Source organism: Cervus canadensis, chromosome 12 (genome assembly GCF_019320065.1).
Source record: "Cervus canadensis isolate Bull #8, Minnesota chromosome 12, ASM1932006v1, whole genome shotgun sequence".
NCBI lineage: Eukaryota > Metazoa > Chordata > Mammalia > Artiodactyla > Cervidae > Cervus > Cervus canadensis.
Window position 1 is genome coordinate 18,437,484 of NC_057397.1, and position 15,667 is coordinate 18,453,150.

Genomic DNA, 15,667 nt, shown 5'->3' on the forward strand with positions numbered 1-15,667 from the left:
TGTGTATTTGTCACAGTTTTTTTTTTAAAGCATTCATGGATTATGTGTATACATATATGAGAGTTTACAAAGTAAAGAATGTAGTTTTGTCTCAAGGTATAGAAATGTCACTTATTCAGTCAACAAACAAGTTAAATTTCTAGACACTCCTGGGCTTTGTAGATTACTGGAGGATGGCGTGACAGGCCCTAGGTGCGTGTAGATTACCATGTGGATGGCGTGACAGGCCCTAGGTGCTTCTGCATCACCTCCAGCCTCAGGGCTATTGGCTACACGCTGCCGGTGCTCACCCAGTTCTCAAGCACAACACCTACCAGAGGTCAGCAATCTGCCACGTAATTAGAGAACACACACTTTGAAAGGAAGAGAACTATTCTTGCAATCTGAAATATGAGCATCGTTCTGTTAATAATTCCTCACAATCACCCCTCAAAACAGGCCAATGACTCCCTTGGTGTAGCTCAGCAGAAGGGGACACTGGAGGTGTTCAGGAAACGTGACAAGAGCTCCTTGAACAACTGCTCGGTGGGGCTCCCGCCTGCAGACCACCTGCGGAGTCCCATGTGCCTCCCCAGTGGCAGGGGCGCTACTCACAAGAAGGACACCTACTCTTCCTTCTGTCAACCTTCACATAACAGAAAACAGTTTTAAAACATGCTCTATGATTCCATGATGAGTGTTAACAAAGAGCCATTCAATCTCTTTAGGAGTGTGTGAGAAGGGTAGACTCAGACACACAAGGCGATGGTCATGCTGTTTTGTGAGATGTACATGTGTATGTAAGGAAATGACTTGATGTAAGGAAATATCATTTACATTTCTTAAATTTCCTCTTAAGCAGTCTGAGTAACTGTCACATATACTGGAGTACTTCCCTCATCTCCCTTATAAGCTTGTTTTTTTCAGCACCGCCTACTCAAATTACTTTCAGCCAACAACTTTGACATCCTCAAAATCATATTAAAAGAGGCAACCCACTTTCTTGCCTGGAAAATCCAATGAACAGAGGAAGAGCCTGGGGTTGCAAAGAGCGACACAACTAAGCGACTAAGCATAGCACAATCCGACAGAATCTAGCATAGATCTAAGTATATCCCTTCTTTGTGTCTCACTGTACCTATAGACTTCTACCACAATAGCCGTAACAGAATGCTGCACAAACCATGAACATGTGCTTCCTGCTCTGGTCCTACATGCAGCACCGCTGCCCTCAGAGAGGGAACTAAGAGCACATCTTCCACAGCACCTATCACCAAGCACTCAGCGCCTAGCACCCAGCACCCAGCAGCACCGGCCTGGAACAGAACAGTTACTCAGCAAGTGTTTATGGAATTGATGGATGGATACACTTCGCATTAGATGAGATTAGATATGCATTTAGAAGTGAATTTTTGTTATAGATAGCTCCTCTCCCTCAAATTTAGCAGACATCTCCATACCAAATGAATGAAAAATAAATTTCAACCAGTAACTTCAGATTTAGACAATTTAACACACGTAAAATATTCAGGACAGAGCCAAGAACTTTAAATGCAACAAATCCTAGTTTTTCTGCTAACTTCTGCCCACTAATATTTAAAGTTTTAAATCATTACTATTAGTTTCAGAAACTTCCAATTATAGATACAAGGAATTCAACACCTCTTTCTGGACCATCCCCCTCAACGCAAGCACCACTATCACTGACATTTCATAGAGCCCACAGCAAGACACCATCCCAGCCTGAGGGCATGGGGTTCGTGTTGGGGGCAAGATTCAGAGGGAACAACGGTAGGTGACTACAACAAAAACAACCTGGTTTCCAAATTCTCATAATAGCCTGTAGAAAAACACACATTTAGACACACACCTAACCCTAGAACTTTTAAAGCTATTAGCAAGGCTAATATTCCAACCAACAGCCTCTCTTCCACCCCCACTGCTACATCTAAAAATAAAATAGCACATTACCCAGGCATATTTTGCTTGCTGCAAAGAGGAGCTCAGAAAACCCCCTCATGACTTACTGCAGTGGGATCAGTCCACTGTACACCATGAGTCAGCACTTCTCCACATTTCTGGAAATTCCTTACCAGCGACATGACCTACAACAGGATGCCAACTTTCCATTTCAATATGTAACAGGAAGTATTCAAACATATTTCACCTAAACTGGAGAACTGTTTTAATGTAACTGCTATGATACAGAAGTAAGAGAATCTACTGAAAGGCACTGTGTAGAAAAAAAAAAGAACTTTTTTACTTTAACACAGACAAACTGTGATATGTTAAGCCAGTACAATCAATGTGAACAAAGCACTTCAGTGCCTAGAAGACAGGAAAACACAAATTAAGTTTAAACTTAACTCAGTTACTGTCCAATTTTCTGTTGCACACACTACTGCAGAGCTGAACGACTTTTGGGAAATCTGTGTTTATTATATTAAGAGTCTGCTATGTTTTGTTTTGAATACCTGGCTTGGCCAGTAACATAATAGTCAGAAACAACAATGTTAATGCAAATATTTTCAGGAAAAAAAACTTCTGTAGCATATATTTTAATAGAATATACCTCTCCCCTAATTAATGGATTGAAGTTACTACATTAACACATCACAGAGACTTCATGTTTCAGATGTCATGTTTCCGAAGATTAACAGATTTTACACAGCCTGTTCATTAACCACAGCACCCGGGCCTCAGTGTGCCATCCCCCTCTTTATACTCAAAAAGGTGCTTCTGCAGATAAAATGTCAACTACAAGAAGTTGTTTTTCCAGAATTCTTAAAGAGAGTTTCAAAACTTAAGTTCAATAAGAAGCCAAATAACTCAGCTATTACAGTCATTAATAAATGCATTTAACATTCGTGCAGCATCAGAATGCTAGACATCTGGTTCTAATTTCAATTTTGGCTCAGAATAAAAGTGCCTCCCCCACAATAGTTTGATTATAAACTGTTCTCTTCCTCCTCTTTCTTTTTCTTCTTTGGAAGCTGTTATCCTTCATTCTTGCTGGAAGCCACCTGACCACTGCCAGGAAGAGGAATGCAGAACATTCCCAGGAGCGGCTGTGACGTCAGCCCCGCATTCCAACGCTCTGTGGTCAGGGCTGTCGGGAAAGCCAGCCTCCAGCAAACCCTCCAGTGAGATAACAGCGGAGGCCTGCACTAAATCTCATTAAGAATGCCTTCATGTGATGCTCTAAACATGAACAGTTTTAAGATGGCAGGGGACTGAGCAAACTTATAAAGTAACACTAATCTTCAAAATAACACTAATCTTCAAAATACATGTAACACTAATCTTCAAAAATTTTATATGTTTCTTGGGAGAAAAAAATACAAAAAATGATTTAACAACAATAATCAACAGACTGACCTTAGGCTTAGGCATTACTATGCAGATCAGGTAAGATGGACAACAAAATAGGCTGGGTTTCAACCTGCAGAACTTCCTCAATTAAACAACCCCACAACCTGTCTCCAAAATCCTCTTATAGGAGGAAGAGATGGAAATCACATTCAGGGACTTCTAAAGCAAGCAGTGGATGCATTGAGAAAGTAGCAGATGTATTTTCTCTGGAAAGAATTATTGCATAGAGATAGAAACTGCAGGTGTAAATATTACAAAGAAAATACAAACATGCACATACTCTTTTTACACACAATTTTCATTTGTAACTTCCTGGGTTTCTATCAAGTGTGTTTGTTAACTCACTTGCAAATATATTCTTACATATATGCTGTAATTAGGGGCAACCAATATCTAACACAACTGTGAACTGTAGTTTCTGGATAGAGGCATGTGTGCCACACTGTATGTGTGAACACACCCACCTACCACTAGATGTGTGTTGAAAAGAGAGAGCACAAGATAAGAAGTCAAGGGATTCAGGTTCTAGTCCTAGTTCTGCCTCCAGAAAAGTAACTACCTTTTCTGAACCTGTTTCCTCATCTGTAAGAATCTAGTTCTATTTATACCACAAGGTTATCTGAAGAGGAAATAAGAAAACAGACATGAAAGTACTCCAAGAAGTTCCTTGATTAGCTTCTGTCTGTTAGGTGTTGTAATATATCACTACAAAATGCATTTAAGGGATGAAACTGGGAATTTATCACAGTTGCCAAAGTATCTGTCTGTAACCAGAACTATCCTATAAAAGCCCTAAATCAAAGTAACTCAAACTTTCTGCCTTCTGCATAGCCCAGTACAGAAATCAGACTATCTGGATGCTAGCAATGTGACAGTAAAATACAGAGAAAGAAATACGAAGACTGAGAGATATCTGTCATGTGTCATGGTCACCCACCTCTTAACTTGACCCCTCAGGGAGCCACAGAGAAGGTCAGTATGGCAGAGGATGCCCCTGAAATAGGCTCCCAGGTTTCAATGAGGTACGGAAAAGTGGAGCCACATGCCCAGAGGCAGTCAGGCAGAGCATGCATAAGAACCCAGAGGACCTCAGTTATTAATATGCCCTGAGGTACAGGAATATTTGGTGGAGGATGGCTACTGAGAGATTTGTGGAAAAGCTGAGAATCTAAAGAAACTCCCATTTAACCTCTAGGGTAACTGACAGAGGCCCTGCCTGATCAAGCACCATAAGGTCCAGGAGTATCCTCTGGGTCCCAGCCTGAGTCAGAAGCAGTCCCAGAGCCCCTGATTCAGAGAGCAGCTGGTCCTTCAGGAAAGAACCCTTCACTGATATCCCAATCCTGTCAGTTAACTCTTCCTTCTACTCTTTCCCAAAGCGTTACTTTTGGGGACCACTGTCCACTGGAGAAAGAGAAAACTAGACCTTTCGGGACTTACAGGTCCCTGTCCCTGATGTAATGTTGATCCACGAGGACTCAATACCCCTGTGCTCTACTTGTTAAGTTGAAGGCTTCATGAGTGACAAACAAAAATGAAGTCTGTCTTATGATTATCTGCCCAGATCCTGAGTTTGTGGGTGGAACATATACTCAGAAACAGGAAGAACTTCCACATTTGCACCTTGATTCATATAATGAGAATGCTGTGATGAGAAGAGTTGAAAAGAAATCCAAAGTTTCTCTCCCCCGCAAACATCAATGAAAGAGATACTGCATCTTCTGAGGGATCACATCAGAGACTGAGAGAAGCATGCTGCTGACTCTCCTCTCCCCTCCTGTTTGGCATCAGGCCTCCACAGAAGACAGGCATCTTTGAGGATGACGGCAGTTACCCAAGATTTTACCAGGAGCAGCCCCTGCTGCAGCTGCAGATCGAGCTGTGAGTTCTGCTGGAGAGAATCAGCAAACTGCCTGCCCTGGATGGCAGCTACTGATCTCAGAGCTGACTGTGTATGTGCAGCTGTGTTTCTCTGTCCCAAACAGCAGAGAAAACAGAAAGCTACTTGCTTTCACCTGACCGACAACAGGCTACGTCCACCTGGCTGACATTACATGATGTAAAATCTGGTTCTCGCCATAGCTCAGCCTGCAGGAACCTCATCATCTCACTGCTTCACAGGACAAGATGGCATCATACAGATAGAATTCATTAACAGGAAATAAAAGGTAGCCTAGGACACCCTGGCAATACAAGCCTGTACCACTGGACAGAAGATAAATACTAGAAGAATTCAGAGTAAATTTTGTGCAGCAAAGGTGCTATGATGTAGAGGCATGTTAACGCATTTCCTCCAAAGAGAAAGAATGTTGCACTCTTCATCTGCTACCACCAAAAAAGAGGCACAAATGTCAGTATCTCTTATTCCGCCTTCCTGTGTTCTTCTCTATTTCCTGAGTGACCTGAAAGTTTCAGCATTTAGTGAGGTGAGAGAACGTACTCTATGTAGGCCAGGATACAACAAGGATCTCTGTCCTGGTCTCAGTGACCAATGGAAACGCCTACAGCTGACTGGGATACTTGGAGCCAAAGAGAAGAGCAGAAGGACCAAAGGTCTAGGGGGCTAAGCCATGCTTTCTTTAGTCAGTAAATAACTGTTTTCATTTTGACAGGAAATCCTGGCTTGCTGCTGGCTCCCAGCGGTAACAGGACACTTGACTATATTAGATAACCATGCAACCTTGACAAGGGACATGAGATGGCCATGGACTTATCATGAACTGGGCACTGTCTGATTCAACCAGTGGTAGGGATGGATACGTCCAGGAATACCATGTCTGCAAGTGAAAGCGGTGTATGTAGCATACTAAGGGTATGACACCTGAGACTAAGTTCCACAAACAGGAAGCGCGTACTCTTGCTTTACCTACTCCTGCCACACCGGCCATCCTTCCCTCAGCCCACACTTACAGCCTCATAGGAAAGTCTGCATGACAAGTAACCTGAAGAGAAAAAGTCAGGTCTGGTTTTCAGATGGGCTGACGTGACAGGGGGCAGTGGCTGGAAATAAGTGTTAGCCGACTCATTGGAAAAGACCCTGATGCTGGGAAAGACTGAGGGCAGGAGGAGAAGGAGACAACAAACGACGAGATGGTTAGATGGCATCATCGACACAACGGACATGAATTTGAGCAAACTCTGGAAGATAGCAAAGGACAGGGAAACCTGGTGTGCTGCAGTTCACGGGGTCACAAAGAGTCACACACAACTTAGCAACTGAACAACAAGAAGAATCATGAAACAGCCATCTAATAAGTACAAATCTATTCCTTGAAAGCTAGTCTGATTTCTACATGAAAGGTAGGAAAAGAGTAAAAATCAAAACAAAGTGAGACAACAAAATATACTATCCTGGATGAGTACATTCTATTCAGAGTATGTTTCTGGGATACTTGCCAGGGTATGAGGAGAACAGCAAACTGCACCTATCTGCCTTTGCTGGACCACCAGTCTACCTTCCTCAAAAGCTTTCCCTAACGTAGGGGCTTCAGGTAAAGACAACACCAACCCAGCTGCCTCTATACACAGGGCAGCATCACAAGAGAATAATACCATGGGTTGCCAGCAATATTCCAACACAGTCTCCCACTTTCTGTGGCAACTTCCTCAGGACCTGAAGAGAATCTATGAATCATCTGCTTCTACAACATGAAGCTGCTTCCCCACAGATCCAAAGTAACTTAAATAACTAAGTGTCCGTGACACTGTTTGTAAAAATGGTGATAGACACAATGCAAACAGATCTGAGAGCCAAGAATTTTGAATGTTATGACCCAGTCAGAGGCTGACCCAACTGCCTGCATCAAACAGCTACACTTAAACTGTACTAATTCTGTTCTTTCACCTATAGTATGGAAATGACAAATTCTACAGACATCCCACAAAAGAGAGCAGGTAACAAGTTAATTCTGTATTGGACTGGAGTCATAGTTCTTAAATCAATTATTTCTAAAATCCTTAGAATTCTAGATGCAGGTAAAATCAAACAGGCATTTCTATTTTCTGTTACCAGAAAAAAGAAAAGGGTCTGAGGCCAACTTTGGAAAGGAAACAGAGTCAGAACTGTTTTTACATTACCGTCTTCTCTGAAGGAGAAAAGTATGCAAAATGATAAGCTGATCTGTTCATAGACATCACAGAAGGTAAGAGCTGACCTTCAGCCCAATGAGAAAGTGACTCAGAATCACTGAGAGGGTGATGCCGTGACTGGGATTAGAGAAATCCCTTACATATTAGCATTTCCACTATTCTAGTCTTTGGATTATTCTTTCAAGATTACATTCCTAAAACAACTAAGGATGGCATTTTTATTGAGCAAAATTACTGAGAAAGCTATTAATTAATATATATTCATTTTCAACGTTATTTTTAAACTTCCTCAAAATATCTATGAATGTTCCACACAGTTTAAAAAAAAAAAAGCCTGATACTATTAAAAAAAAATACTCTATAATATGCTTAAGATTTGTGGTCAAACATATATCCACTTCACAATCATCAATCAGACTAGTCTGATTTTTTTTTCCTGGTCATTTTCTCCAGCCATTAAAGGATGGTGATGGAGTCCCTACAGTGTCGCCATGCTGGGCTGAGCGAGAGTCTGGCTCCCATGAAAACAGCTGGAGACCCAAGGATCCTGCTTGTGTGGAAGTACTGTTCCTGTCTGCTTGGCGCTGATTGATCAGAAGAGCACTGCTGTTGAGTGAACACTACCTGTCCTGTAAGCTTGTGGAGAGAGAAGGAAAACTTCTCAAGCATTTTCATGTTAGCTAGGCTAGGAAGATCTAATAACTGAGTGCTTTCACAGCTACAAATACTAGTACACATATTCCCATTACCATTTCAATTCCTCAAAAATGAGCTGGTTATCTAATCTCAAGATCTTCTGAGAAAACATGGATCCATGGACAGAGGAGTCTGGAGTCTGGCAGGCAACAGTCCATGGGGTCACAAAGAGTTGGACACGTCTGAGCAACTAACACCTTCACTTCACTATGGTCATATAGTCTTGCAAAGCCAATTTCCACTTCTACCACCAATCACATGAGCCCTGCCCTCAAGAAGCTCACCATGTACGGGACAGATAGAAGTCTGGCAGAAGGGATTTTCTATTAGGTGTGGTGTAATAGAGGCATGTGGAAGGCACAATGTGGCATGTAAGACAGAGCAACCAAGCGTGTCTTGAGTTGGGAAGAAGAGGCAAGGAAAGCATAAAGAGAAGGGGTAGGAGAGGTACAAGTTTTGTCATGTGGACCTGGGGCCATGAAAAACCCTCCGGTAAGAAAGAACCATGCCTACAAAGGTGGGGGTGGCGGGGTGGTGTGTGTGTGTGTGTGTGTGTGTGTGTGTGGACTCTCAGTGACCACAATAAGCCACAGTCATTTTGAGAACAAGACCATGCAAAAGTCACCCACTTTCTATTTTGACTTTTGTCTTTGTCTCACAGATTATCATCATGTTAAAAATAATGAAAGAAAAAACAACTTAGAAAAATTAGGAAAAACTTCATCATTCTAGCCAGGACGTGTGCAGATAAGGCATGTTATGCTTCTGTGATCTTAACTCCCAGAAGGCAGAAAGCATGATTGTTTCCAACACCTTTCAACTAAGAATAAATCTATATAGAATTATGAGATATTTCCTGGGTTCATGGATGTGATTTAATCTGACAGGTCACGATGTGTCTGTTTATCTGACAGAACTTGTGTGCTACGTTCCAAGAGGGAGACACACCAGGAGAGCAGGGCAGCGACGCTGGCCGCGTTTTCTCCATCCAGGAGCTCACGGGCTGTGCTCTGTGCTCACTAACAGCCCACCTCTGGAAGACCATGGCCAGAAAGCAGACACATTTTTAAACAAGGAAACTTTTCTTTTTGCTTTTCCAATCTTTATGATAAAGAGTACATGTGGGCCAACTGGGAGGCTGCATTAGACATGAAGCATTCCATTCATTCATTAATGTATAATACTTAACCATAAGCTTAGTGTTGGAACCATAATGTTTCTAACAGGCCTTCACAGCACTTGTGCCCCTGCCAGGAGCTGCCTGTGTTGCTGGATCAAAATGACTGATGTGTAGCTTCTCTGAAAGAGCAACCTTGCTCAAGACAGAAAAAGGGCAGTATCCTCTGACCTCAGTAAGTCTTCCTCTTTCAGAACAAATCCACAGGACACTTTATCCCTAGGATTTCACTTAGCTTACCCTAAATGTGTCACCTCAGTAAGCAGTGTTGAACTCAATGCTCTGTTACCTAAAATACTCACCAAGGTTACTTCCTAATTCTTCACAGAATTTTCAAAATCACTGTGTGAAGTTAAAGCCTCTGAACCACACAGTTATAATTATGTTTTATGTCATAGAGAAAAACATGTAGAAACAGTGCAGTTCAAAATGGAGTATTTATTATCATTTATCTTCAGTCATTGGAAAAGACCCTGATGCTGGGAGGGATTGGGGGCAGGAGGAGAAGGGGACGACAGAGGATGAGATGGCTGGATGGCATTACCGACTCGATGAACTTGAGTTTGAGTAAAATCCGGGAGTTGGTGATGGAGAGGGAGGCCTGGCATGCTGTGATTCATGGGGTCGCGAAGAGTTGGACATGACTGAGTGACTGAATTGAACTGAACTGATCTTCAGTCATCTTGTGGAAAAGCACAGCAGATTATCCCTGCCATGCGAATCAGCAGTTATGTATTTACCTTGCAATTACTTAATGAAACATAAACTTGTAACCTGTGTATGATTCTATATGTGTATTATATTGGTCAATTTTAAAATGTATTAGATATTTAAATAAAGTAATGCAAGTTACCTGTGATATCCTCAGCCTGTTGTGGAAGAATTTAATTAGAGACTAATGATCACTCACTACAGACACAATGAAAAGATCCCTCCTCTGGAGAAGAAGTTAAACTTAGAGATCTTTACAATGACAATGACAGTGTTAGTCACTCAGTTGTGTCTGACTCTTTGTGACCCCATGGACTGGAGCCCACGAGGTTCCTCTGTCCATGGAATTCTCCAGGCAAGAATACTGGAGTGGGCTGCCATTCCCTTCTCAAGGGGGTCTTCCCTACCCAGGGATCAAACCTGGGTCTCCAGCAATGCAGGCAGATTCTTTACCATCTGAGCCAGCTGAATTCAAATCTAAGATTTATTAATGAATGAAATTTTAAAAATGCCAGTAGGGGTGCTTCCCTGATGGTCAAGTGGTTAGGAATCCGCCCTGAAATGCAGGGGATACCAATTCAATCCCTGGTTCAGGAAGATCCCACAGGCTGCTGAGTAACTGAACCTGTGCGCCACAGGTGCTGAAGCCTATGTCCTCCAGAACCATGCACAAGAGAAGCCACTGCGATGAGTCCGTGAACCACAAGCAGAGAGTAGCCCTCGCTCTCTGCAACTGGAGAATGCCCACACAAAGCAGTGAAGATTCAGCACGGTCAAAAATAAATAGATAAATAATTTAAAAAGAAAATACTGCCGATAAAATCAATATCCCTGAGGGACTTCGCTGGTGGTCGGTCCAGTGGTCAAAACTCCATGCTCCCAGTGCAGGGTACGTGTGTTTGATCCCTGGTCGGGGAACTAGATACCACATGATCAAACCCCTATTTCATCTTACATCATGATTTTTACCCCTCCAACAAAATTAGCAAATAAGTATTAAATTAGTGTGTATTATCCTATTGTCACATAATCACTGTTACTAAAATTACATTTCTAAGAAAAATAAAAACAGAAACAGCCAGATTTTATAAAAACATAGCCCTTAAGCAGAAATCTTGATGTGGACCTCCATCCCCACTAAATTATCAAAAATTTGTTGCCAGAAGTACAAACAAGCCATGAGAGGCAGTTCAGAGCTTCTGTTACATAAAACCTATGTCGAATCCTGGCTCCCTTCCCCTGGCTCACCATATAATAAAGTGATAAAAATGTTCCTGATAACAAAGTCTTTTGAGACATACTCACAGTTGGTGACTGCACTCACCAGGGAGGATAGATGTGGACAACATCCTGTGGGCGCCCCCTGAGGCAGTGGGCAGTCTCCTTGGTGAAGAGAACCTTCAGGCTGGCCCCCGCGGCCCCACCCTGACAAGGGCTGTCAGCCGGGAGCTCTGACAACTGCCTACACGTGGCAACGTGGACAGTGCACTCCTCATGCACCTCTAGAATCTTCACAGTTAATACACCAGATTTTGTACCTGGAAGGAGACAAACAAAGGCAAACCCATCATTTCATAAAGCATGTTTTTACTCTAAAACTTGAACCCTTTCAAAAACAACAACAAAGGGAGCATGACCAAGGTCCCCCTTTCTCATGCGCCTCTCCACTTCATTAGCTGCTTTGATTGCCTACTTTGAAACGATGCAATATGACTGACCAGCTGCAAATACTGTAACAATCATACAGATTAAAAGTTGTGGATTTCTGTGGAATAATGGGAGTTAGGGCTCTAGACTGAAGTGGATGGAATTTGATCTGGATTCGATCACCGGCTCTCTTATTAAGTTGGCCCAGTTACGCAGCATTTCAACACCTCATTTTTCTCATACATAACATGGAGATCATGCCACCTGCTTTGATTAATATTTTTAAGATTTAAGTAAAATAAATAAAGTTGATGGTGTGCATAGCCTGTAACCATATAGCAGAAATCCCAGATATGCACCCAAGGACTCTGTCACATGCTCCCGGAGAACGAGACAAAGCTGCACAACTCACTGTTGTTTGTAAGAGCAGGAAACCAGCCCAGCATCAATCGGTGCCCAGTGGGTAAGCTGTGGGGGTGGACAGAGGAGACTCCACAGCAGCTGCGTGAGCGGACCTGGTCTGTATGTATCAGCTCAGAGAGATCTCAGTAAATAAAAGGGGTAAACGAGCTGTGAGCAGCCTAACACCCTAATGCTATTTCTCTCAAACACAAAGACCAATAAAACATCATTACAGACACAAATGTCAGACAGTTACATAAATATGGACTAGTACAACACAGAAAACGTGATAACCACTGAATCGTGTGAGAAAGGAGTGTGCCTCAGGAAGGGAAGCCAGGCGACTTCAAACTTATCTGCTGTACTGTTATAAAAAGATGTGAAGCAGAAGAGACAAAAGATTAATGTGCTGTTAATCCTAGTTAGTGGTTACTTATTACTTTTATTACACTCTGCCTTTTAATTAAAAAGTAAATGCATTAAATGAGATAAAACCTAAGTGTCTGGTATGTGTCTTGTTAATAACAGATACTAATACAATTTTCGTTACCACTTTAGCTAACCAGTTAACTAAAGGTTTTAACGGGGCCAAGGCTGTGGGTATACAGTTTAATTTCGTTTCCATTTCTAAAAAGAAATCTCTAAAAAATTTCTAAAAAAAAAAAAACCCTTTCACTTTTCTCCGTCATTTTCCCCTCTTCCTCAAATTGTTCCACACTCCTCTCTCTCTGAGTGGCAACAGCAAGCGTTCACGTATGAAGTAAGATCACAGCACCTCCCCGGAGCACAACCGGGAACAAGGATTTCTGAGGTATGCGGCTACCCTGAGGAGGGGGCGGTCCGAGAACAAGCACAATGCTAGGCTGCACTGGTCCCTGTGGGGAGTAAAAACACCCCAGAAAGAACAGCACTGCCTAGGAAGGGAAGACGGACTCGGCTCTGCCACTACAGGCGTCTCTAAGCAAAAGGCAGTCCCACCCTCAGCAAGCGAACAGGAAGAGAAGTCAGCGTACGTGGGGTCACTGTGGTGCACACATTTTTTGCCTGCGCTGGGCAGCAGAGCAGTGGGCGGAGTCAAGTTCACTGGCAGCACAGAGAAAAGCCCTACGGTTAGGGCTAGCCACAGGCACACTTCTGGATATATTTCAGGAATTATTAAAACGTGTACCCGCACTCAGGGCTCACCCCCAACACTATCCTCTGCCACTGGCAGCAGCTGCTGCCCAGGACTCTGAGGCCTGTGCCCTCCAGTACCCACTGCCCCGCTGGAGTTCAAGGGCCAGCGCCTGCCCAGGCAGCACCGTTCTCCCTCTGGTTACCAGCCACTGTTATGTGCGACTGATCACAGAGTGACTTAGGTTTTCAATGGTCTGCCTCCAACTCTACAGTCCCTGACAGATTTTACAGAAGGCCAGACACTACAGAGACATGTAAACAGTATTACAGAAGAAATACCTATATATTTGAGTCACACTGCTACTGACTGTAGTTTCTTTGAAGATTTTTATGAGAACTCCTGACAATACCTAATAAATATGAACCCCGATCTGACCATTACCACCGGACGCTTCCCGACTAACAGGTCTGGGAGTGCCCTCTTGGCTGCAAGCGGGGCCTGGGGGGCGGGGGGGCTGTGAAGCTCCTCCCACAGGCCGGCAGGGAAGCCAAGGTCAGCCTTCTCTGCAGAAAGGAAGCAGGGTAACCTCCCCTTCCTCTGCGGACAGAGCCTGGACAATCCAAGACCAGTTTTGCATTCGATGCAAGTTTCAATCCGAGCACAGGAGATACTGGTTTTACAAATGACCAATTTTGCAACTAGATGGAGGGGAACACAAAAAGGCTATTCTGTGACAGTGGGACAACAGTTTTTCATAAACGCTGCTGCGACTCAGTCGAAGTTTCTATCTATGTTGTCAAGGAAGTGTTTCCTGAATCCCAGCCACAGGCAGAGTTCCTCCCCTCAGAAACCCTCAATTGCCTTATCTACACACATCTTTCTCATGAGAACCCTCCTTTTAAAATGGAGACAGTTTCGGCTATTGTCTAGAACACGGCAAACATTAAGAGAGACACAGAAAGCCTACAGTGCAGGGCCTGGTTTGTTACCCACACAATAAAGGTGGCCACTGTCATCACAGCACTGTCACAACACTAACTTTCTAAGGCATTTCTAAATCTATTGATGTTCTCCTACCTGATCCACAATAACTCTATGAAATAGGTAAGGAATATACTAATCTCCCGTCTTGACCAATAAGAAAACTGAACAAGTCAGCTGCTCACATGACTTCTTCAGGGCAGAGAGGATCACTGGCAGGACTCAGGGGTTAGGGTTAAGCCAGAAAACTGAGTGTTCTCACAAGTCCTAGAAGCAGTGTCTTGAGGGTAAATGCCAGTTAAAGACAGGAAACTGACAATGCTTTTACCCCTATTTTATTATACTAAAACATTGGACTTGTTTAACAAAAAAAAAATTCTTTTAAGTATACCTAGTTGAGAAATGGACTCCAGTGAGGCTTCTCACTGGCAGGACACAGTCAGGATTTCAACACTGGTAAGGAAGAGTGTAATCTGACAGAAACCAAACTCTGAGGAAGACGTGCTCGAAGACCAAATGGAGGGCACGGACATCAACACAGCACCAAAGTGGTGAAGACATGTGAACAGACAACTCACAGAAGAAATACACCACCAGAGCTGAGCAGATGAAACACTCTGTGTTACAAAGGAAAATAGTTACCTTAAAGGTAAACATCTGTTGAATGAATGCATCAGTGAGTGATTTCTTTTTATCACCTAACTGCTCTAAAAAAAGTCTTTGATTTTAAATAAACAAGAGGTCTAAAAACAATCGAGCAAATAATGTAAGAACACAATGTATTTTTGATACTTGAATTGATTTATCTGAAATATACAGATGACTAGAGTCCATTTATAATACATGTTAATTACAATCTTTCTCAGTGGGTTACATTGATGAATTAATATATATATTGTGAGGACAACTTTCATGAATACCTACATAAAAATACTATGCAAAAAACTAACAAATATAAAAGAAAGTACCAAGTGAGGCAAATTGCTATGCGGGGAGAAATATTGAAATCATCCTCCTATTGAGACAGAAACATCTGTAATTTTTTATTATGAAACACCTTTCATAATGGTTGCATTAACTTTAACTTGTTCCATTTACTTATCCAAATGTTGACCACAGAGTAATTTGGGATTTTCCCTATATTATCACTCTTTGTCTTCACAGATATTCCAACAGGCTAACCTATAAAGAGTCTGGCTTTAAAATACATGTCCTACTATTCTCTGAAATTGGTACTTTTTCTCTTCTTCAGGCCAAATCATCAGCAGGTGCCCATCATGACTTTTTCCTGCAGTCCTCACACCTCATGTACACACATAAACACACATGCACACATGAAAACACACATGTGCACACACAGGCTGGGGCGGGAGGGCAAGACAGTAGAGCAAATTGGGCGGCTTTAAAGTTCACTTGCTTCCTGTGCAGACAGAGGAGCAGGTGTGTGTGTGATGGGCAAGGGACAGGGGACAATAGTGACATCAAGATATCAGTGT

At 42.6% G+C, this 15,667-nt stretch overlaps 1 protein-coding gene across 7 annotated transcripts in view; it reads right to left on the reverse strand.

The window, feature by feature from the left end:
• SPIDR (scaffold protein involved in DNA repair) overlaps window positions 1-15,667 on the reverse strand; it is a 284,566-nt gene that overhangs the window by 146,223 nt on the left and 122,676 nt on the right. For all 7 annotated transcript variants that reach the window (XM_043483179.1, XM_043483175.1, XM_043483178.1 and 4 more), the window contains one exon: window positions 11,349-11,562. In XM_043483179.1, coding sequence (XP_043339114.1) covers window positions 11,349-11,562 — 214 coding nt within the window. The remainder of the gene's footprint in view (window positions 1-11,348; window positions 11,563-15,667) is intronic.